The following is a 24,178-nucleotide window of genomic DNA, read 5'->3' on the forward strand; positions in this document are numbered from 1 at the left end:
CCTGCCTCGGAAAAGTGCTCTCGGATCCTCCTCACCGTGTCTACTCTTTCCTCAAGGGCACCCTCCGATATCTTTGAAGCTGCTGTGCCCTCCTGCAGCCTCCTCCTCCTCGGTCCTTCCCATCCTTTATAGTCCCTTCTAGAAGCCCCCGATCATTTCAATTGTAACTATTTGGCCACAAGCAACGGAAAGATTTGGCATGGTGTCTTATCACCACTTCCTGCCCCACAGAGTCCCCGGCATGGCATTGTCTGTGCCAATAGTGTGCGGAGGGAGTGAATGAAGGGGACATCTGATCAACCCCAGGGCAGTGTGAAAAGATTAAAACGGTTCCCAAACGCGAATGTGCTAAGAACCCCTAAAGTGCTTATTAAAATGCAGGGCTGTAGGTTTTCTCTCCCAGACAGCAGGCTCTGAACAGGTGGCGCTCAGGGGTCTACATTTAGATGCCTAATTCTGATGGCCACTGTGCAGTCTACCCTTAGAAGGCCAAGCAAGTCGCCTGAAGACAGCCAAGCCCATCTCGCCTGAGCTGGGATCCTCTGAAGAAGGCGCTCCAGCCTGTCTGAGATCCCTTGAGGGAGGCGGTTGGTGGTTCCTGGCACTCCTGAGAATAAATAGAGCCTGGCGTCAGTGGAGAAAACCACAGTGGATTCTGTGAAGGCTAAAAAGAAGCATCGAGCTCTAAGTAGCAGGACTGGACCGTTTCCTTTTCAGGACATTGGTGGCCAATTCCCCAATGTTTGTTTTGCTAGAGCGGAGTCACTGTTTAGGCCCGAGCTGTTTCCATTAATGTGCTGCCTTTGTGTCAAGCTTCCTCACGGAGGTGTGCCAAGAGTGTTGGCAGCGTTAAGCCCAGTCTTCCCTCATTCCCTGAGGGAGCAACGAGCAGAAAGTCCTTACCAACTCATTAGAAAGGCGTCTCTTTAGAGAGCTCCCAAGCACCAGATGCCAGCAGGAGGGGAGAGGATGGGATTGTTCCTAGCTCCCTCCCCTTGGCTCTGCCTATTTCCCCACCCACCCTGCCAAATGCTCCTTGTTGTCCCGGCAGGTGGCTCCCACCCCTGCCTTCAAGTCTGTACAGACCATTTCCTTCCCAAGAGAGATAAACTCCAAAAGGATCCGTGGGCTCCAGGCAGTGCAGAGTGGCCAAGGGCTGCACAGACTTCATAGAACGGATGTTTGGATGGTCAGCGCAGACCATTCTCTGGTTCCGAAGGCAGAACCTTGGGGCGAGCTGCCCAGGGAGTGCAGACTGCCAGTCCTTCCAGAGGCGCGGGGCTCCAGCCTCAGTCACATGTATCTGTCCTGACCCCTCTGTCTGGTGACTTATTTTCTGGTGAACTCCTGTCTGATATTAACCTTGCATAGTGCTCGAATCGGAATTTTGGTATCTGTCCTCCAATCTACTGAGGTTAATCCAGCGAACTTGGCCTGGGATTTTTGCCCAAAGGTAATTCTCTGATTCCCTCTTTGCCAGGCTCTGCCTTCTCAGCCGCAGTCTCCTGAGCATCTAGGCTCCTCAGCTCCTTGGCTGCAGCCTTGGTAAAGACAGCAGGACGTGACCAAAGTAAGCCTCTATCTCCGCAGTGAGTTTGGAAAGACATCGCAAACCTCTCTCAGAGTTTATGAGGCTAAATGTGTTCTCATCAAGCTTTCCGGGGAAGAGTGATATTACCCGAGGGAAGGAGCGGGGACCACGGTGCCACCCACCCCTTGGGAAGTGTGGTCACATGTCTGCCCCTTTGGGGCCCTTTGTCCACAGGCATCTGGTCCTGACAGATGGATTTCTTGCCTCTGGAACCACTTTGTATTAGGTGACTTTAAAATTTTAAACTGCGTGTGGTAAAATGTCTATCCAGTTCTATGAGTTTAGCACATATCACCTCCACCACCAGGTAACAGGCTATTCCCCCACCCAGACAACTCAATCATGCTGCCCCTGGAGGGTCTCCCATTGGGATGGTAAGGCCTTAATCCTTAGTCTTGTGGAATTCATTAGGGAAAGGCTAAATTGTTAAAAAGTTGAGACAATCTGGATCCAATTATGTGGAGGGCTTTGTTATTCGGGGTTGGATCACTTCCATAGAGCAAGGGCCACTTCTCATGCTGATAATAAGCACTCACTGGGTTTCCCAACATGACTTTCCTTGGTCTCTTCCTTGCTACTTAAGGAAGCAAGAGCGACCTCATTTAGGACCCTAAGCTGAGATGTTAAAGCTGTGTGCATTAAACCTGCTCTTTGAGGCAAGGAGCCCTGGTGGTGCAGTAGTGAAGCACTTGACTGTGAACCGAAAGGCTGGTGGTTTGAATCCACCCAGGGGCAGCTCAGGAGAAAGACCTGTTGGTCCTCTGTAATGATTGCTAAGAAAACCCAACGGGGCAGCTCTGCCCTGCCACATAGGATCAGTAGGAGCTGGACTCTCCCCAGTGGTCCCTAAGGACAACATTCGTTCAGGTACAAACTCATAAAAAATAATATTGAACCAAAAGATGCTCCAAGAAAGCATGAAACTTCTGAAAATAAACCCTCTCTGTATGGTTACATTGATTTAACAGTGTAATCATCTAGTTTTGGGGAAAATAATTACCCAACACACACACTCGCGCGCGCGCACACACACACACACACACACACACACACACACTCGCACACCCCTTCTCCATAATATAGCACAATTCAGAAGACTAATCTGTGAGGAGATCAAGATTCCAACTGAGTGCTGAGCAGAAAGAATAAAAGTATGAATATTTACTGTATAAATAAAATAATCTTTTTTGGTCAAAGAAAGTGACTATGTGATAAAAACAGAAGAAGAATCAGGTGTTACAGTTTTGGGAAATCTACTGCCTCCTATGCTTAATGGGTTGGTTGGAATTTCTGCATATCCAAACCATAATTCTTGTCACATACGCTTGATATTTCAAGTTCTGGTTCAGGAACAGAGGGAGGCTGCCACGACCCCCACTGTCACCCCTTGGGCATGCCCTCTCTGGGGGTGGTTATCTAGGTGGGAGGAAACCCGCAGTGCCAGGGCTGTCTAAAACAGCTTGGTGGAGGCTGGAACGTTCTGGCGGGGGTGAGAGCTGTGGAGTCATACCTATTTGGATTTTTATTCCGCCACCTTCACTCACACTAGCTGTGTGACCCTGGGCAGATAGCCAAGTCTGTCTGGGTTTCATCATCTCACTTTAACAATGAAAAGTCATATAGACCTTAAAGGATCCTTTGGAGGATTTAATGAGGCAGTCTGTATATACAATATCAGCTGCAAACAAGCACGCAGCAAATGCTGCTCCGGCTTTTCCTTTGCACCTTTAATCCAGTGAAAGCTCTGCCAAACCAGCCAGAGCGCATCTTGTTAATTTTGCTTGGGGACCATGAGAGACCCAAAGATGGTTTAATCTTCTTTCTAACCCAGACCATGATTTTTTAACTTTCCCTGGTAGGAAATGACTTCTTAGGAGTAGCTTAAAAGAATTGCCTTTTTTTTTTTCAGGGGTTCATTCTACTCAGGGTCCTCACTAGAAAAGAGAGTGGTCGGTCTGTGTCCCCAAGATGTGACAGATTTAGGCAAAACTGTCTTATGCTGTCGTCACGAACAATTTCAAAATCTTCATGGAATTTTCCCTTTCTTTCTTTTTGACTTTTGATGGCAAATTATGTGGTTTGCGGGCAGATGATGAGTTTTACACGCCACAATTCATGCACATTTTGTTTCATTTCATTGATGGCAATCTCTCCGATGAAACATCACTTAGCCCACTTCCTCCCAGTGTTTCCCGGTTCCATTCCTCCTTCTCCCGAGCCCTCTGAACTTTGTCCTTGGGCAACTCCTGCGTTTCTGAACTTAAGTGATTTGTTAGTCTAACATCAGAGTGAATTCATTTCCACACTGGAGGGTGATTAAGGGCCATAGCTGACCAATAGGCTTAGTTTTTAAAATTATTTTTCTTCTACTCTATCCAAGATTTTCGAATCTGTGATCCTTTTCAGGATAGTTAACAGCAGCAGCCGGGCACCATCCAGTTCTTCTGGTTTCAGGGTTGTGGAGACAGATGTTTGAGTGGTCTATTAGCCCATTAGACTGATTGTTTCCATATATATATTTATATTTTCATCATTTTTCTTTCCTCTGGACTAGAAGAGACCAGCGTTGCACTGCTCAGGAGTTTTTATTTTTACTTATTTTTTTACTCAGGAGTTTTTAAGAGTTCAGTCACTACTTGCCAAATTAGACTCTAGAACACTGTCTTTGTGAACTCCATGATGTGCCAACTGACCTGGTGACCCCCACACTATGGTCTTGAGACCCCAGGACTAGCAACTCATTCCCTCAAAGTATTCAGCTATGTCTAAGAAGCTTTTATAACCTTGCCCCACCACATGTGTGGATATATTTGTAGCACAGGTAGATAGTCTAAGTGCTATTTTACAGTATTTTCTCATTCATCAAAAAGAAAAGAGAGTGATGAAAAAGATTTTTTATTAGTCATTTTATTGTGGGGGGGCCTCTTACAAATATTAGGACAATCCATCATTCAATTGTATTAAGCACACTTGTACATATGTTGCTGTCAACATTTCCAAAACATTTTCTTTCTACTTGAGCCCTTGGTATCAGCTCCTCTTTTTATCCCTCCCTCCACCATCCTCCCACCCTCGTGAATCCTTGATCAATTATATATCATTGTTATTTCATGTCTGACACTGTCCATTGTCTCCCTTTACTCACATTTCTGTTATTCATCCCCCTTGGGTGGGTGGGCTATATATCCAACTTTGTGATGAAAAAGAGATTAATTGATGCAACATAGAGAGATGAGAATAGATGGATGGATGGATGGATGGATGGATAATTGAGAGAACATAGCCAAATGTAAATTGTAGCATCTAACTGATGGGTATGTAGATATTCACTCAGTATCCAGTTCTTGCAACGTTTCTATATTCTTGAACAGGTTTTACAGTAAAAACACTTATTTCTTGCTTAGACTACAGGCCCATCAAGAGTTGACTTGGCCTCTGTTCCACATCTTCTTGTGCCAGGACCCAGGATGATGGATCATCTTGAAAGAGACAGTTGCCATGGCAAAGGGAAAGAGGGCACAGCTGGGTTTTACACCAGCAGTTGGATGCTTCCTCCTGGACGTGACATCTACCACTTCTGCTACTCATACTTAGCCCTTTCACATCTCAAGGGAGCCCTATCCTACGCTGGAAGGGGGAAGGACGAGAACATTGGGAAACAATACCAATGATTACTCTACATACAGGAACACCTCCACACCCCCCTTCAGATAGTTACACACCCGTGACCATCCTGACTACTCATAAAGACCCAAGAAAGCAGAGCCTTTCTGCCTCGATTGTGAGGGATAGCCTGAGAAACCATACGGAGCCATCTGATCCGATGCTATACAGTCACTGTGAGCTGGCCTTGACTCACCAGGGGCCAGGCTGCCACACCTGGAGACGGTGGGTTCTAAATGCCCACCTTGCCCTCAACATCCCATCACTTAACCATGGCACCCCCAGGGCTCCTGGGACGAAGGCAGGTAACACGAAAAGGCGAGTTCACACAAGGCAACCCCCGGGGAGGGGATTCAAAAGCCTTGTAACGTCTCCTTCTTCTTTTAGAATCCCTTCAAAGGGAGCGGGAGAACTCGCATGCTACAGGCTAACACATTGCAAACTTCTCACCCGCTGTTCTGCAGCCAGCCAGCAAGCCAGCCAGCTCTTTCTAGAATCTCATAACCTTTTTATTGCGTCAGCTCATTTTCGGCGTCAGTGAGAACATGTGGAAGCTGTCCAGAAAACATCCGAAAAGCAGAAGCTAAACGGAGACTGGCAAAGCCCTTCAGAAAGGGCCTAACACGGTAAATTAGCTCAAAAACAATATTTAACGATGAATCTCTACTCCGCATGTTAGAGGAGTCAGGGAAGGCTTCCCAGCCGAGGTGACATTTGAGCTGGCCTATGAGGACCTTGGCAAGCAGGGCATTCCGAAGGGGGGGGGGCAGGCTGTGCAGTGGGGAAGAAGCTGGGCACAAGAAATCCCCCGGCGCAGTCCAGAGTCACCGTGAGGATGATTCTAAAAGAACTGAGAGAAGATTAAAAAACAAACAAACCCAAAAATCCTGCCCTCCTCTCCTCCCCCCACTTCCATTGGTTAGCACCCTGGAAATGGAATACCATACTTGTTCAGGGAAAAGTTTTCTCTCCTCTGGGCCTTTAACAGTGGTGAATCTGAGAAAATACCTTTTTCTTTTTTCCTCTAGTAGTTTCCTTGATAAAACACTCCTAACACCATACACTCCCACGGCCAAATCACCTTCCTAAAAGAGCGACATGCATTTTATGGTGCTCACTTTCCTGATGCGATCGATGAAGAAAAATGGGTTCATAAGCTTAGGGTGGTGAAGAAAGCTGATGATGGTGACCAGCTATTAAAAGATATAGTCAGGGGTCTAAAAGGCTTGAAGTTAAACAAATGGCCATCTAGCTGGGAAGCAACAAAGCCTACATGGAAGAAGCACACCAGCCGATGCGATCATGAGGTATTGATGAGATCAGGTATCAGCCATCAGAAGACTCAAAACAAACAATCATACCAATGTGAATGAGGGAGGCCGGAATGGAGACCCAAAGCCCATCATCTGTAGACAATTGGACATCCCCTTACAGAAGGGTCACAAGGAAGGGACGAGTCAGCCAGGACATTGGCAAGCAGGGCATTCCGAAGGGGGGGGGGGGAACGGCTATGCAGTGGGGAAGAAGCTGGGCACAAGAAATCAGTGTAGCACCGATGAAACACACAACATTCCTCTAGTTCTTTAAGGCTTCCCGCCCCCCTTCCCCTCGGTCCCGCACTATCATGACCCCAGTTTTACCTTACAAATCTGGCTAGACCAGCGCATGTACACTGGTACAGATAAGAGCTCTCGACAAATGGAATTCAGGACAGATACTCCCCCTACCCAGGAACAGTAATGGGAGTAGAGAAACCATGAGGGTGGGGGAAAATGGGGGGAGAAGGGGAGACTGATCACAATGATCAATTTATACCACACATTCCACCTTGCCCCTGGGACAAACAACAGAAACATGGGTGAAAGGAGAGAGTGGACAGTCCATGATATTAAAATAATAATATGTTATAATTTATCAAGGGTTCACAAGGGCAGGAGGGTGGGGGAGGGAGAGAAAAAAGAGAAACTGATACCAAGGCTTCAAGTAGAAAAAAAATGTTTTGAAAATGATGATGGCAATATATGTACAAATGTGCTTGATACAATTGATGTATGGATTGTTAGGAGAGCTGTAAGAGCCCCGAATGAATTGATTTATTAAAAAAAGAGCCATATGTACACCATCACGATCGGCTCCAAAGCTCCCTCACACCTCTTGTACCCACCGCACACCCTGCAAATCCATGCCACACGTCCCTGACAAAACACTGCGTCAGCCACTGTCTCCAAGCACCCTTTCTCTGTGCCTCACAAACAGAAAAATCCTACAGAAACAACAAACCACACAAACAAAACAGCAAGAAAACAACAATAACCTAAAAATAAAGAACAAGAAAGAAAAGACCACCATCAATATTAAAAAAGCCAGAGAAAAAGTTTCTGTCATGGAACAAGCAATAGAAACGCCTGAGCCCAGAGCAAACCCAGGCTGGGTCCAGAGGCAGGACAGCTGAGTAAGCATCAGAGAGTACCCTGCTTCGGCCTCCCACAACCAAGTCCACAACAATCTTTGTCTGAGAGCAAAGCTGTGGAGTCCCCCGCCCGTGGCTCACTCTGACCAGACACTCCGCAGCTGGATCCTGTGTCCCACCCTCCTCCTTAAACCGGGTTCACAATCCAAGCTATGACCCTTCTCCTCTCATCATACCGGATCCTGGCAATGCCACCCTTGGATCACACAGGCCAGGGTGCTCCCTCCACGTGGACCTAGCTGAGGTCTCACCCGGTGGCTGCCTGTCTGAACACAAGCCTTTGGGATCCCAGACACCATTCCAATTGATACCTGGGCACCATCCTCCCTCCTCACCCCCAGGGATCTCCCCTTGAGGGCGAGCATTGGGAAGACCCACGCCACCAGAACCAACAGTTCCTGGATTGCAGCCAGAACCAAGTAGGAGCTCAGGATTCATTCACTGGCCATGGGCCATGCATGACCCTGGTTTACCCCGGCAGTCGCATCATGAAAACAAACACAAAACCAAAAATAAGACCCAACAACAACAACAAAACTAAAACAAACTAACAAAAGGCAAAAGGGGAGAACAAAACAAAACAAAGAAACATAAAGGAAAACATTGTCAATCACCCCTCTGGGGTAGAAAATATCTTCAAGTACTTTGCCATAGAGAGTACCGCTGGTGAGTTCATAGAAACGGAGTTCTTCTGTTTATTGGCAACAGTTTTTGTCAGTTTTATTAGTGGATTTCTTTCGATGTCGTCACAATGATTGCTAACTTTTGTGTGTGTTCTACTAGGTTGCACACAAATTAATGCCAACCCACTGGGCTAAAGCAAGTGACACAGAATGCAGGCACATGATGGCGCCATGGTGTTCGTTTCGCTGTCGCAGAATATAGAGAATGCCCACTTTATCCATGGTAAGTGTATGTTCAGTGGCATTAATTATATCCGCAGTGTTGTGCACCCAACACCGCTGTTTATTTCCAAAACATTTTAACCCCCTCCAATTTTCTTGGTACACTTTAAGCAATCCTTCTCATCGATTTTCTGTCTCTATACATTTGCCTATTCTAGGTATTTCCTGTAAGTGACATTGTACAATGTATTTTTTTGTGGGTTTGGTTTAGTCCACTTGGCATGATCTCTCCAAGGTTCATCCATGTTGAAATGTGCATCAACACATCATCTGTCTTGGTGGCTGAATGATGTTTCCTTGTACATATGAGGGTAAGTAAAAAACTTTGGCTATTAGGATTCCGGTTCATACACACATGGGTTTATTCCAAGCAAAGTATGTTTAAACCTGTCTCTATGATCAGAGACTGCCTGATGACAAGTTCTCTGGGCAGTACACTTGCCTTAGTCTTGTTAGCTTCTCTTCCAGAAAAGAATACAATCAAAACAGTGGCTTCCAAGGGAATCTACCGGGTCAGGTGAACCCAAGGCAAAGAGGCCAGCTGAGAAGTTTATGGATACTGTTTACTTACATAGATTTTACTGAAGGACACAGGGTGACCATAGGGACTTACTATTGAGGAGTTTTGAGGAAATAGACACTGTCAACTCTGAGGTAAAGGTCAGAAAATTTGAACCAAGGGGATTTTTCCCATCTTGACAATGCACCTGCTCATTCTTGCACCTGAATTTGCCTTGGGTTAATTTTCTCTCTCTAGCATGCAAATTCCTTATTGTAAACCGAGAGTCAAAAAACATGGGAAAAATCAGTCTAGAGACATTGATAGTTCCTTTATAAGTCTAATCAGCCTAATTTCATCATTTCCAGGAGTGGACCAATGTGACATCTTCTGGAAAGGAGGATTGATCAGGTCTCTGTGGATTGAATAACGACATAGGGCTGGAGAGGTAATACAACATTGAGGGAGGGTAGCAAAAGTGTATTGTTGATCCTGTCAACTGAAGAAAAACTGCTTCTTCAAAACTGGAATTGAGGAAAAGGCAACCAGGTACCAGGAGATGTATGAATTTGCTCAAGCAATTAAATGCATCTATAACCCTAGTTATAGTGTTGACTTAACCTGTATCTAGGCATTCAGCTGTGTGGGCAATGTGGAGATATTTCTCCCCAAGTAAAAGTCAAGTTACTGCTTCTGCCCCTCCTAAAACTAGAAAGGAGGCGGTCTTAGACTGGGTTCTCTAAAGAAAGAAAACAGTAAAGCTTATATAATTATGTGTTCATATGTGCATATCTAAAGGTTTATGTATACCTAAAAGTATATATATATATGTTGTTTTTAGGTGCTGATATATATGTTGGAACCAACTCTCTCTCTCTTTGTGTGTATTATATATATATATAATATAAATATATATATATATATATAGTATAAAGATACATAATATACCAAATATATGTGTGTATAATGGCTCACACTGTGAGCCAGAAGTGGACAAGTCCAAATATGGGCAGATTCTAAGTCCATGGATCAGATGTTATGCTGGAGATATCTCCTGACTCCTGTAGCTGTGGTGGCTGAGGAACCCAAGATTGGCAGGAGCACTGCAGAAGTGACTGAATCTAGGTTGGTAGGTCAGATGACAGGCTGCTGATGACTTCCAGTATCAGCAGGCAGTATGGCAGGCCATTGGCTCAAGTCCATAGAAACAGAGATCAATTAGCCAGATGCAGGCAGGATCCAGACCCACAAAAAACCAAAATATGTTGAAGGTAAACAAGCGGCCATCTAGCTCAGAAGCAACAAAGCCCACATGGAAGAAGCACACCAGCCTGTGCGATCACGAGGTGTCGAGGGATCAAGTCTCAAGCATCATCAAAACAAACAAACAAAAATCTTATCATAGTGAATGAGGGGGAGTGCAGAGTGGAGACCCAAAGCCCACTTCTAGGCCATTGACCATCCCTTACAGAAGGGTCTGGGGTGGAGGTGAGACAGTCAGGGTGCGATGTAGCAACGATGAAAAATACAACTTTCCTCTAGTTCCTGGGTGCTTCCTCCCCTCCGTCCCAATGTCATGGTCTGAATCCTGCCTTGCAGGTCTGAACTAGACCAGAGGATGGACACTGGTGCAGATGAGAACTGGAAACGCAGGGAAGCTAGGGCGGATGATCCCCTCAGGACCAGTGCTGTGAGTGACGATACTGGGAGGGCATAGGGAAGGTGGGTTGGAAAGGGGAAACCTACTTCAAGGATCTACATGTGACCTCCTCCCTGGGGGACAGACAACAGAAAAGTAGAGGAAGGGAGACGTGGGACAGAGCAAGATATGAAAAAATAATAATTTATATATTATCAAGGGTTCATGAGGGAGGGAGTAGTGGGGGGGGAGTGGTTAGTGGGGAAGAAGGGGAAAATGAGGACCTGATGCCAGGGGCTTGGGTGGAGAGCAAATGTTTTGAGAACGATGAGGGCAACGAATGTACAAATGTGCTTTACATAATTGATGTATGTATGGATTGTAAATAGGAGTTGTATAAGCCCCGAATAAAATGATTAAAGAAAAGAATACTGCATGCAAAAGGAAAACTGCAAACGTGTGAGAACTTCATCTATGACAAAGGTTGCATTACAGGTCACGGGGGAATCGTCTATAATGCTGAGACCCACATGGTAGAACCTCTACTTCCTATAGCATTCATGTTTCATTACAAAGTAATTAAATATGAAAGGTGAACCTTTAACTTTTTTCAGAAGAATATATATAAGAATATTTTTATGACCAGATGTCATAAAGGAGTAAGAATAGCGCCCATGATCTTGTGATACATGGCAATCTGATATTATAAATTAAGTACATTTTGACTTATTAAAAAGTTGAAAATAACAATGACCAAGTGATCATCTACTCAGGAAAGGAGAAGACCTTGTGGGACGTAAGGTCAAACGGAAAGATAATCTATTAAGAAAAACTGAGTTGATAATGATAGTGGTTACACAGCTTGAAGACTGTAATCAACGTTGCTGAATACTAAGTTGTTTGTGTAGAAATTATTGAAAAGTGCTATGCTTTGCGATGTGTAAAAACAACAGTAATAAATAAAATCTCAAAAAAGGGGAAAAATGGGAAGCAGGCCACATCTGGAGGGAAATGTCTTTCAATGCATTACGTCAGGGTTTTGATTCAACTCAATGGGTTACATCTAACCATTTCACAACTCATTGGTTGCTCATGGCAGATCCCGTTACGAGCACATTATGCTAAGTTGCATCCCATCGACTCGGTCTTCACTGCAAACCCCCTGAGAATCCTAACCCAGAGGCTCAACGCCTAGTGGACTTCTTTGGATGTTGGAGGCAAAATGCTTCTCTTTTGGATGTGTTACTCCAAGCGACTCAAAGACCTTCTAGTTGCAAAAAAAAAAAAAAAATCTCTGCAACAGGTTTAGGCTGCTGTGCAAGCTTTATGACCCAACCAGCAGATCCAATGGTTCGTGAAGGGTCAGTGGTAGAGAATAATGCTGCTTGGAGTCTTTGGCAGGCTCCAGTTTAGGAATGACAATGCAGATGCTTAGGATTTCGGAGTAAAACCTTGCTCTCCTCTGTGAGAACTACTCTCCTTTGGAGAAATAGCTTTGGCTTGTTATTGGACTTGACCAGAGACTTAACACTTAACCATTGGCCACCAAGTGACGATGTGGTCTATCATGAATTGGATGTTGTCTGACCCACAAAGACATAACATTGGATGTACACAACAACACTCTATTATTAAATGGAAGTGAGGTATGTGTGATTGTACTTGAGCAGACCGTGAGAGCACCCGTCACATTACCTTCCCTCTCCCGGTCTGTGCCTTATGGGGAGTCCTGATGATCAGCTGAGTGAAGCAGAGAAAAGCTGCGCTTGATCTACAGTTGAAACTGCATGACACGCAGACACCACTCCAAAGTAGCACCGCGGGCCTTTTCTGGGGTTTCCCTGGACAGTAGTGGTAGAAGGAAATCCTCCTAATGAGCAGAACTTTGAACAATGCACTGGTTGTCCAACTTGCTTGGAAGATGACCAGATGTGTGGCTGTGTCCTGATAAAATGGGATATGGACAATTGTTTGGCTTTATGGTTAAGGACTTGTTAAGAACACAATTGGAAGATGGATGGCAAGAAGATACAGGGAGGAGTTGTGTAGACAGAGCTCTCTGAATGGGCCAGTGAATATATTTTTTATGTGAATGATTGCTACAGGATGACCTCAGCATAGGAAGATTTTAACAACCAAGTGCAGGAGGATGTAGTCTATGGAAACCAGTAATCCTCTTTCCCCAGCCATTCCTGCCATTGCCCAATAGATTAATGACCAAAATTGCCACGGTGGCAGGGAGGGAGACTCAGCAACATGGACTTCCACTCACCAAGGCTGCCACTACCGAGTGACCTATCCACCAGCAGAGAGACCAACTGTGAGTCTCTGATATATCGCCTCTTCTTGGGATGATCAGCCAGAAACCTAGTGGCATTGAACTACTTTCCCTGTAGAAAGGGCTGCATTTTTAAATGGAATTGACACTTACTCTGAATATGAATTTGCCTTCCCCACTTGCAATGCCTCTGCCCAAAGTACCCTCCATGGACGTACAGAATGCCTAAGCCACCAACATGGTAGCGCACATAGCATTGCCTTGACTCAAACGATTCACTTCCCACCACATGAAGTACAGAAATGGGTCCAGACTTATGGAATTCACTGGCTCCCTATGTTCCCCGTTATCTTAAGTAGCTGATTTTATAGAATTACGAAATGGCTGTCTAAAAATACAATTAAGATATCAGCTAGAAGGAAATACCTTGCAGGGTTGGGCCAATGCAGCCTCTCCAGGTGGCTGTATATTCTCTAAACCAATGCCTAACACGTAGTACTATATCGCAAAGAGCTAGCAGAAGTCAAGGGTAGAAATAAGAGTGATCCCACTCACTGTTACCCCCAGTGACCCTGTGTTTTGCTCCCTGTCCCAATGACCTCTCTACTCTGAAGGTCTAGAAACCTTAGTTTCAAAGGGAAGCCCATCCCACCAGGATTCCACTGAACTAGAAGTTAGGGCTACCACACAGCTACTTGGGCTCTGCATGCCTCTGGATGAACAGGAGAAGAGGGAGTTGTATTGGTTGGTGTGACTGATTTTGATTACAAATGGAGAATCAGCTCGACATTAAATAATGAGGTACGAAAGAGTACAAACGAACACAGATCTGTTGGGATGCCTTTGAGTACTACCATAATTTGTGGTTAAAGTCCATGGAAAACTACAACATTCCAAAAGGACAACTAATGGTCCACACCTTCAGAAGGAACCACAACCAGGTGAGGTGCTACCTGAGGGCAAAGGGAATACAGAATGGCGGGTGGACTAAGGGAATTTGACCTATCAGCTATGACCATATGACCAGTTACAGAAACCCAACCTCACTGAAATCGAGTCAATTCGGACTCCTGGCGATCCCATCAAACAGGGTGGAACTGACCCTCTGGGGTTCTGAGCCTGTAAGTCTTTATGGGCATAGAAAGCCTCATCTTTGTCCTTCAGAGGCTGTGGGTTTCCAGCTGCTCACCTGGTGGTTGCTCACCTGGTGGTTACCTGCTACAGAACCAGCACAGGGTTTTCCCCAACAAAACGTGTTTGAACGTATCTCTTCAGTTGGTGTACGTTTGCTGCCGAGCGCTCTCCATAACCTGACAAGCACGCTCAATAATACACTTGTCTTAATCTCCGCTGGGCGTCTTCCAAAAACAAGTCCAACCATAACTGTGGCATCCCTGGGGCGGGCGGGGGTAGTGGTGGTGGTCTGCTGGACCTGTTCAGTTCAAGGTAAAGGTCAACTCAGAGGGTTTGGGCATCTGTTTTCTGGGTTTCCAAAAGGCTCATCTTGATAGATACTTCCCCCCCCCCCCCGCCAAGGGCAGAGGATACTTGCGGGGCTTATGATGGAGGTTTGAGGAAATGGGAGACGGCATCCATGAGAAAAATCGGGACAGTTGCACGCCGAGGCCTTTGCCCCACCGTCATGACAATGGACCGCGTGTTCAAGGTCTGTGCTAAGGGGATTCTTCTGAGACACCTTACTCTGTTTGCATGATAGCCTTCCTCTTGCCCCTTCAGGCTTTGTGATGGCTGAAGCGCCAAGGCCACGGCAGTCAGCAGCCTAACTCATAACCACGACGCCTCCGGGGCTCCTGCGGAAGCTCAAAGGGAAATGACAACTTGATTTCCCCTCCACCCGATCTCCAGTTCTCTGATGCTTTAGCTATGTCCGCATATGACAGGTACGCCTTATTTTATTGTGCTTCACGGGACTGCACTTTCAACAAATTGGACATTTGTGGCAGCGCTGCGTGGAACAAGTGGATCCACGCTATTTTCCCAACTGCATGTGCTCCTTTGGTGTCTTGTCTGCGTTGTGCTTTCTGGTAACTCTCTCAATAGTTCAAACATTTCGCAATGCTATTGTACACTTCACAGATTACAGTGACGTGTGGACATAATTTTTATAAGCTCTAGGAAGTCAAAACAATTTGTTTTGATTTGCTTAACTCTGGTATTTGCTTCATTAATGTGCTCTGGAACTGAACCTGCAATAGCTCCCAGGTGTGTCTGTATTCAAATCTGGCCTTTTTAATGAAAGGCTGATTTTAAAACAGTCTCTTCTTAAAGTAACCTGCTTCAAACATGATTTTTAAATAATTGAAAAATATTCCCATATGCATGTATTCCTTGGTTTAAAAATAAAATACAGTATCTGGGCATGGTATCAAATTAATAGATGGAATGTGGAATTTATCTCTTTAATGTGGATCTTCTCTTTGGAAGCACCTTCAATACCTCCCGGAGCATTTTAAATGATTAAAAAATATATGCTTTGCCCTTTCTGTCTTTTTCAGCAAAAATGTACCAATCCGTATGAGCCCCTAATAAATTGTTTTTTAAAAAAAAGAAAAAACAAAGAATTGTACGAGCCCCCAATAAAATTATTTTTAAAGTAAAAAAAATGTACCAATCGATAACATTCATATGCCAGGCACTGTGTTTAATGCTTAATATCCACTGACTTACTATTACAACAATTCTGTGAATTAAGTACTATTATTACGTCCATATTCTGAGACCATCAAGGCGCAGAGGTAGAGGTCACTTGCCTAAGGTTACACAGCTAGTAAGTGGACGAGCCAAGATTTGAATCACGGCATTTCGGCTCCAGAATCTATACTCACACCCTGAGCCGTGATGACAACCTTGGTGAGATAATAGGTCATGTTCCCAGGTGACCGACGGCTTTCATAATACTTATTGATTTTTTTTCTCCAATAACCCCAGAATGACTGTGGTTTAGGGAAGGGTTGTGTCTCTCCGTTTTAAATCCTTACCGTTTTCTTTTTTACGTACCTTATCTTTTTTTCCATCCCCCTTCACTGTGAAACAAGTATTTTCAGTATTCTGACTTCCATAAAATTTCCTGTTTTTCCTAATTCTTCTTCCAGTTTCTAAAGGATGAGAAACCAGAACCACCCCACCTGTTAGAACTGTGTCCAACACAGGAGTCGTGCGGCTATGAGGGAGGACTCAAGCCTTCAGTGAGCGGGCTCTGACATCTCTCACCGGCCTCTTGATTTGTTGGCTTGTTTTCCGCCCTCAGCTGTGATCCAGATAGTCTAGATGGCTGGGTAAGTGACTTCTCAATACGCGAGGTGTCACGAAATAGAAATTCAAGGCATTTCAACTCTCCCACCTGTTCCGAAGTGTGTAGTCATCATCATAATTAGAAGGACGGCCTAGTTCCTCAGGCTTGTGGGTGGCCATCTGATGCCTACAAGTGGAGAGATGTGGCTATGACTCGTGTAAAAATAGCCCCTCCAGATGGCTGAGGGGCAAAGTTTCAACTCAGCAGCTTGATATAGCTGAGCATTCAAATTTTGAAGTAGAAGGAGAAGGCTGTGGGAGAAGTAGCCAGAGAGCCTGGCTGTTGTCCAGTCATAAGTGGAACCGTATATGCCAGGAGGGATCGCATAACGTGGCAGATTAGCTGTTAAGATTTCCTGTTTACTTCATCTCCTCTCTACCTTCCCTGACGCCACCCTGCTTCCAGTTCAAGGAAAACACACCCACACATTCTTGGTGGTTTTTTTTAAAGGAGTCAGGAATGGAGGTCAATGTTAAAGCCCTCTAGGGGTCAACAGCGGTGGCTTGGGGTCCTGGGGCGATGCAAATGATTAGTGCACTCAGTTGCAAACTGAAATGTTGGATGTACAAGGCCACCCAGAGGTGCCTTGGAAGAAAGACCTGGTGATCTACCTCCCCCCCAAAACCAACCCATGGGAAACCCTGTGTAGCACAGTTGAACTCTGATTCACATGGGTCACTGTGCATCAGAGGCGTCTCCGTGGCAACTGTGTGTGTGTTTTAAACTGCTTGATCCAGAGATGAGAAATCTGAAACAGGAAGATGAAATGAACTGGCTGCATGTTAGTGGACCTCGGATGCTCTCCCTTCTTGTCTGGGGCTCTTATTTCTCCTCTGTGTGAGGGTATGTGCACTTATTCCTGCGCTCTGCTCTGAATAACTTTAAACCGAAAACATGAAAAGCCTCTCGTTAAAAAACAACAACAACAACAACAAACAACATGCAATATTGCAAAGTCCCTGTGAGATTGCTTCCACTCTCCAAAACAGATATCCAGACTGCTAGCTGACTCACCGGCTCAAAACCTTTTATTTCCCCAATGAAAACATTTACTAATCATATATGATCAATAGATTAAACAATCAATAGAGATGGCTTTCACATTTTCACACCTTCGAGTCACTCCGCATTCCTCCTGGATATTCTGGAAGATGACCTAAGCCTCTGCCCACAGTAAATCCGCTGTTGGAAATACCTCAATGTCTGTCTCCAGCCTCGCCGTCCTGTAAGCGCCCAATCTCTGAAACATCTGAAGATTTGCTTAAGCAATTGAGCACCATTTTTCAAATATAACTAGGGATGCTTTTAGTTAGCAGTTGTATACGGCACTGTAATTTTTGAAAGACAGCTTAATTAAGAAGCATACGGATCCCTTTAAATGCGGTCACGACTAACCCAAAACCAAGGCATTGCTGTTCCCTGGTGGCAATAGAGCCTCATTGCAGGTGAACTACAAAGAAAACCCAACCCAACCCATGCTCATTGCCATCTGAGTCCAATTGGGCCTCATGGTGATTCTACAGGACAGAGTAGAACTACCCTTGTGGGTATCTGAGACTATAACTCTTTCTCACTGCCATCGTCACGGCTGACTCAGTGTCACCTACTGCGGATTTTCCAGGCTGGAACTGTTTACGGGAGCATGGTGGTGGAGTATCACGGCCCAACACAGCGTGACCACTACATCACCAGGGCTCTTAGCACAGGTGAGGTAGAGGGGGGTAAAACAGTTCTTCTTGCCTATCTTCAAGCCCAGCCTACAATAAACTCTCAAAAATACTCCCATGAATCTGGCATATTCTTTTAAAAAGGTCTATCAGTAAGTAGCAAAAGAAAATAAGTTCCATTTCTTTACTAATTTTGTCCTGATCTGTGCACAATTTGTACCGTCCAAGCGTGCATTGCACAACCTTTTTACAAAGTAGGAAGTAACTTTCCAAAAAGAAGTTTCTTTCCTTCGTAAGGAATTCTTCCTCAAATGGCATGGAGTGCCGGGTTTATGCCAGGCACCTTGCAGTGAGCACCCTGGGAGCGTGCAAGGAGGCCTCAACCCCGTGTACAGGCCCCAGTGCAGTGCCATGCTCAAAGCTGACTCACAAGAGCGCGGTGGATGGGCGGATGGATGGAAAGAGGAGGAGGACAAGGGCTTTTATGTGGATTGTCCTCCAGATGTCTGGGCACGCCCTGTTGACCTCAGCCGGAACACCCCTGGGACCAGTCAGAGGTGATCTGCACATGTCGTTGAGTTGGCTCTGACTCATGGAACTGCCTGCAGAGCAGAGTGACATGCTGCGTGGTCGTCTGCCATCTTCATGATCAGTGCAGGCTCGAATCCAGGGCTGTGGTGCTGTGGGTTCTGAGTTGTCTTCTAGTCTAGAGGTTAATTTTTTAGCATGGTTTCCTGGACACTATTTGCTGTGGCCCCCAGGGACTCTATTGGCTAATTTTGGCCTTGCCCCCCAGGTCCTTAGTCTAGAAGCTCCACTCGAGCCTATTTCACGTGGGTGAACTGCTTGGCATCTGAAGTACCAGTGGTCGAGTGTCCAGCAGCGTGGTAACACTCAAGAGACCAGAGTACAGCAACTTGGCCGGGGGGTGGCAGGGATTAGGAAGAGGCGTGCTAGTTCTAGTCCCCTCTCACCTTGTGGTGCATAGACGGAGATGTGGGTGGCGCTAGCTATCCGCCTGCAAGATAGCTGCTACCCCAAGCAAGAAGGCAAGTTAGGGCATGTTGTTTTTTTTCAAGGCCTTTATTAAGAAATATCAAAAGTTGGTTACAGTTCCACACACGGTCTTACAAAGTTCAAGGGCAGGGAGTGGAGATAGGAGAGGCCATCCATATACAAGTTTAAACATTATGGTAGCTTGTCAGCCTGGGAAGGCTTATTGAACAGTGAACCACAACACTGATGTTTCCCATCTCCACTAGGACATAAACAGAAGACTTTCGGTGACTTGAGTTTTCTCACCCCAAACTCAGTGCCATCGAGTTGATACGGCCTCACGGCGACCCTAAAGGCAGAATAGAACTGCTTCTGTAGGGTTTCCAAGACTGTAACTCTTAACAGGAGTAGAAAGCCTCATCTTTCTCCTATGGAGTGGTTTGTGGCTTTGAACCGCTGACCTTGTGGTTAGCAGCCCAACGCATAAGCACTATACCACCTGCTTGAGCTTCAGTAAAGTCTACATATTTTAAAAATATCTGCCCTTTCATTTGCTCCTCACCCCTCCCGGTACAAGCAACGCTGTTTATAGGAAGCCAATACTAAGATCCACTCACTGCAGTTTCTCTTACATTTTCACAAGGTGAAACTCGGGAGACCTAGCAAGTTACATGTCACCATGGGGCACACTGGAGAGCCCCTACACATCATGATTATTTATTTCACATTGAACAAACAAGGGGGCGTCACTGAAACAGAGGGTCACAGTCATCCCATGGAACCACCACGTGCGGGACACAGTGGGCGATGCCACCCAGTCCCAGTCGCAAGCAAGCAAGCAATAGCCTGGCGGGGAGCCGGTGAGCGTGGCATCACCAGCACAGGGCGCGGGACGGAGTCTTCTCAGGGAGGTTGCACCACGACCTTTGATGTCAGGGGTATTGCACCGGGGGAGTTACACGTTCAAAATCACCGGGGCACGTGGGGGAACAGCAACAGTGTGGCGTGCCTTGGGTAAGGCTTGTGCTGGTTTACCTAAAAGGAGATTTCTGAAGAGATTGTCCAGCAGCGTCAGAAAGAGGGAGCCCCCGTCTTCAGAGGAACGACTCCTTGTTCACCCACATGAGGCTGCGCGTCTCGTTGGGCTTGCACTCGTACTCAATGACGGAGAAGGGGCTTCCCCACTGGCAGTGGTCGCGCTTGTGGTAGTTGTAGAACTTGACCTGCCACACCGTCTCAAAGGTCCCAATATCTGTGAACTGCAAGGGAGAGAAACGCACCCGGTAAAAAACCCCGGCTATGGCACACGGGAGCTAATCTTGGTGAAGGAGGACGCGCTCCGCTGGCGCCTGTACGTCATTCTGTGGGGCTGTCACGTGTTTAAGGAAAGGCTTATCTTCCTGGATGTGGGATGTCTTTTCCTGAAAAGCTATCTCTAAACTATGTTGTTTTCCAAAACTTAATTCCCATTGCACATATGGCATCGGCTGTCGTGACGCCCTTCATCGGGTGAGGGTGGGGATCCTTGTGATCCAGCCATCAGGTTTTTGTTGGCTGATTTGGGGAGGTCAAGCGCCAGGTCTTTCTTCCTAGTCTGTTGTAGTCTAGAAGCTCCACCGAAACCCTGTTCTGCATCGTGGCAGCACACATGCCTCCATTTACAGACAGGTGGCGGAAACTCTCCTAAATGCTGAGTGTAATTTCCTGAAAGAATACTCCTAGGACTTTAGTCCCTGCCACAGAAGGAGGACTGGGAAGGGACGATGGAATCACGGTGCCTGTTGGTTTCTACTTCACAAGACAGCCACACACCGCAGCAACACTCTACAACGACCCTGCTGCCTTAACTATACGTCCCGGGGAAATGCTTGACTCAAGGTGATGCTTATGTTCTATTAGAAACACTTTATTCTTAGAGACTGTATTTCCACTTTCTGCTCTTAATGAGTATTTAAGTAATATAGGAAGGGCTCCATGTCCATGGGTCAGGCTTAGGTCGTATATGATCCAAACTATATTGAAGTCACTACTAGAAGTCGCGGGAGTGCAGTGGTTAAAGTGCTCCGTGGAAAACCAAAAGATTGGCAGTTTGAATCCACCGGCCGCTCCAGGAGGGAAAGACATGGCAGTCTGCTTCTGTAAAGTCTACAGCCTCTGAAGCCCAAGGGGCCATTCTGCTCTCTCTAACAGGGTTGCTCTGAGCCAGCAACGACAAACCAGTAAGGTGGACAGATTATTATGCAGCTTGCACACATATTATATATACATAGCAGGCATGCTCTTTGCTCTCGAAAAGTTCACATTTAATTTCCAGAAGGGGAACTCACTCACTGCCATCAAATCAATACCAACTCATAGGGTTAGGTAGCTGAGAGACAGGGACAGGGGGCTGTCCCTCCCATGCCTGCACAGGCCCCACACAGGAGGCTGGGAAGGGAATCAGGTGAGCATTAGGCATCTATGAAGACCTTAACTGGACATGCTCAAATTCAGACCCCCAAGCCAGGTGGGCGTTACACCTGGGCAGCCCAAATTATGCCCAGGATTGATTCAGCCAATGGAGTCAAGCAATACCTTTGACAATGCCTCCCCAGCCAGAGGTTTGAAATACCCTGAGCTCCTGAGCTCGGGCAGTGCTGTGCTCTCTCTGGCCTCAGTTTACCACGTGTGGGTGCGCTATTCCACAAGGCTGCTCTTGTTCAGTTGTGAACTTCCACACAGCTTCCCTGAAATGGTGTGTACTCTTTTGAGACTCTAAACCCTGAAACTTCTCCCATCCTTCATAAAAACTCCTTTGGATTACAAACCAGGCTGCGGCGGGAATTCTTTCTCCTTTGAAGTCATAAACCGAGAACCACATGAGAATCCTGTCAACAGTAGCCCTATAGGGGAAGCCCCTGTGGGTTTCTGAGACTATAAATCGTTATAGAGCGCAGAAATCTCCATCTTTCTCTTAAGAGTCACCAGTGGTTTAGAACTGTAGACCTTGCCCTAACAAAGTCAACAGCCCAAGCAGCCCAATACGTAACCCACCACAAGGACTCCTCCTTCCAGAAGCCAAGGCCTGCAAATCTTCACCAGGACTTGGAGCCGTTAGGACCAGTTGAGCCATGGCCAACACAACGACATCAGAAGAGATGTGACTTTGTAAGTTGTGGGGGCACCAGAGTGATAACCGGAACAGGAACCACGGGCGAAGCCCTGCAGTGGGGCGCAGGCGAGGCAGAGCGGGGAGTCTGATGCAGGGGGTTGGAGAGTTGGTAGGACTGGGCAGAGCCACACACACGCAGAGTGCTATGGTTGGCTGCCATTGGTGAGTCAGGACCCACTGTGTCTGACTGCTAATGAGACTGGGCGACCAGGCCGTGGGCAGGCTGTCTTGCCTGTGAAGAGATTAACTTTAGATCTAGCAGGCGATCAAGAGTCATTTTCTCTCTTCTCGTGATTGCTCCAGCACACACACTTACAAATTCGGGCACAGTTTGGTTTCATTTCATTGGCCATGCCTGAACTGGGAAGAATTGGTTCAAATCAGTGATCTCTCCAGACTCCTCCCCAGCTGTAAGCTGTCAATTCTCTTGTAACTGAGAAGAGGGCACCGCATGCCCCAGAGGCCACTGGGCAGATGTTCCAGTGGCCTGTGGGGTAGCCTGACCCTGTGACCGCCTCCTGGAGCTATTTAGGGGACCTGGCACCAAACACCATGATGTCTGTCGTTATTTTCTCCACCGATCCTTCCCTGTCATGGAGAGGGCAGGGACTGACTTGGCAAGGTTCCTGGACTTGTCAGGAGCCAGAAGACATCATGGCGGCGGTGGTAGGGGGGAGGGCTGTGAGCAATAGAATCCTGTGCATTGTGGTGGCTACAGGAGAAGGTGGTCATGTGCTTTTCAGACAGCTTTGCAAGAGTTTCCCTTAGGACATTTACTGGAAACAGTGAGTAAGATACCAAATGCCCACAAAGCTTAACTTTTGAAAACAAAATATCATTTTTTACAGAGTTATGGCTTGAAGACTTGTACAAGTACCCATGAGCATTAGTCAGTAGATCTACACTGGAATCAACCCAAATGTCTATCATCTGGTGACTGATTAAATATCTTTTGGTATTTGATATCATAATGACACTTTACTCAAAAACAATCACTCACACAAACAAAACAGGGATATAGTGATCCAGGCAAAGAGAAGGGTAGATCTCAAAGACATGTCAAGAAATGAATTTGAAAAATAGTGATAATTTATAAATTATCAAGGGTTCATGAGGGAGGGGCAGGCAGAGAGAGAGGGGTAAAAAATGAGGAGCTGATACCAAGGGCTCAAGTAGAAAGAAAATGTTTTGAGAATGATGAAGGCAACAAATGTACAAATGTACTTGACACAATGGATGTATGTATGGATTGTGATACAAGCCCCCAATAAAATGATCAAAAAAGGGGGAAAATAATAAAAAATGAGAGCTAAAAAAGGAGAAATTAATTTGGATGATATAAGAATCCATGCTTTATAAATTCTATTTGTACAAGATTCTAATATAATCTATACAGACAGAAATAATGGATTACCTAGTGGTTACTTAGGGCCAGTGGGAAGATGGTGATTGATGCAAATGTCTAATAGGTGCTTTCTAGGGGGGTGGAAATGTTCCGTCTCTTGATTAGGGTGTCAAGTACATTGTCAAGAGTCACTGAGGTATGCACTCAATGGGTGGATATATTATATGTAAACTATACCTCAAAGTTGATTCAAAAATAGAAATATTCTAGTCTTTGGGGTGCGGCTGGCGGGCTGGAATTTGGTCAATTGGTGTAACATAGCTCAAAAGATAACGTTGTATAACGATGAAAAATATAACTTTCCTCTAGTTCCTAAATGCTTCCCCCGCGCCCCCATCATGATCCGAATTCTACCTTGCAAGTCTGGCTAGATCCGAGGATGTACACTGGTACAGATGGGAACTGGAAACACAGGGAATCCAGGGCAGATGATCCTTTCAGGACTAGGAGTGTGAGTGGCGATACTGGGAGGGTAGAGGGAGAGTGGGTTGGAAAGAGGGAACCGATTACAAGGATCTACATGTGACCTCCTCCCTGGGGGGGATGGACAACAGAAAAGTGGGTGGAGGGAGACATCGGTCAGGGAAAGATATGACAAAAT

The 24,178-nt window shown here is 46.0% G+C and overlaps 1 protein-coding gene across 1 annotated transcript in view; it reads right to left on the bottom strand.

The window, feature by feature from the left end:
• Positions 1 to 19,089: 19,089 nt before the first annotated feature.
• CNRIP1 (cannabinoid receptor interacting protein 1) overlaps positions 19,090 to 24,178 on the bottom strand; it is a 32,618-nt gene continuing 27,529 nt past the window's right edge. The window contains exon 3 of the mRNA XM_075535627.1: positions 19,090 to 20,280. Within this exon, the coding sequence (XP_075391742.1) occupies positions 20,116 to 20,280 (165 nt within the window). The 3' untranslated portion in view covers positions 19,090 to 20,115. The remainder of the gene's footprint in view (positions 20,281 to 24,178) is intronic.

This window comes from Tenrec ecaudatus, chromosome 17 (assembly GCF_050624435.1).
Source record: "Tenrec ecaudatus isolate mTenEca1 chromosome 17, mTenEca1.hap1, whole genome shotgun sequence".
In the NCBI taxonomy this organism is placed as follows: Eukaryota; Metazoa; Chordata; class Mammalia; order Afrosoricida; family Tenrecidae; genus Tenrec; species Tenrec ecaudatus.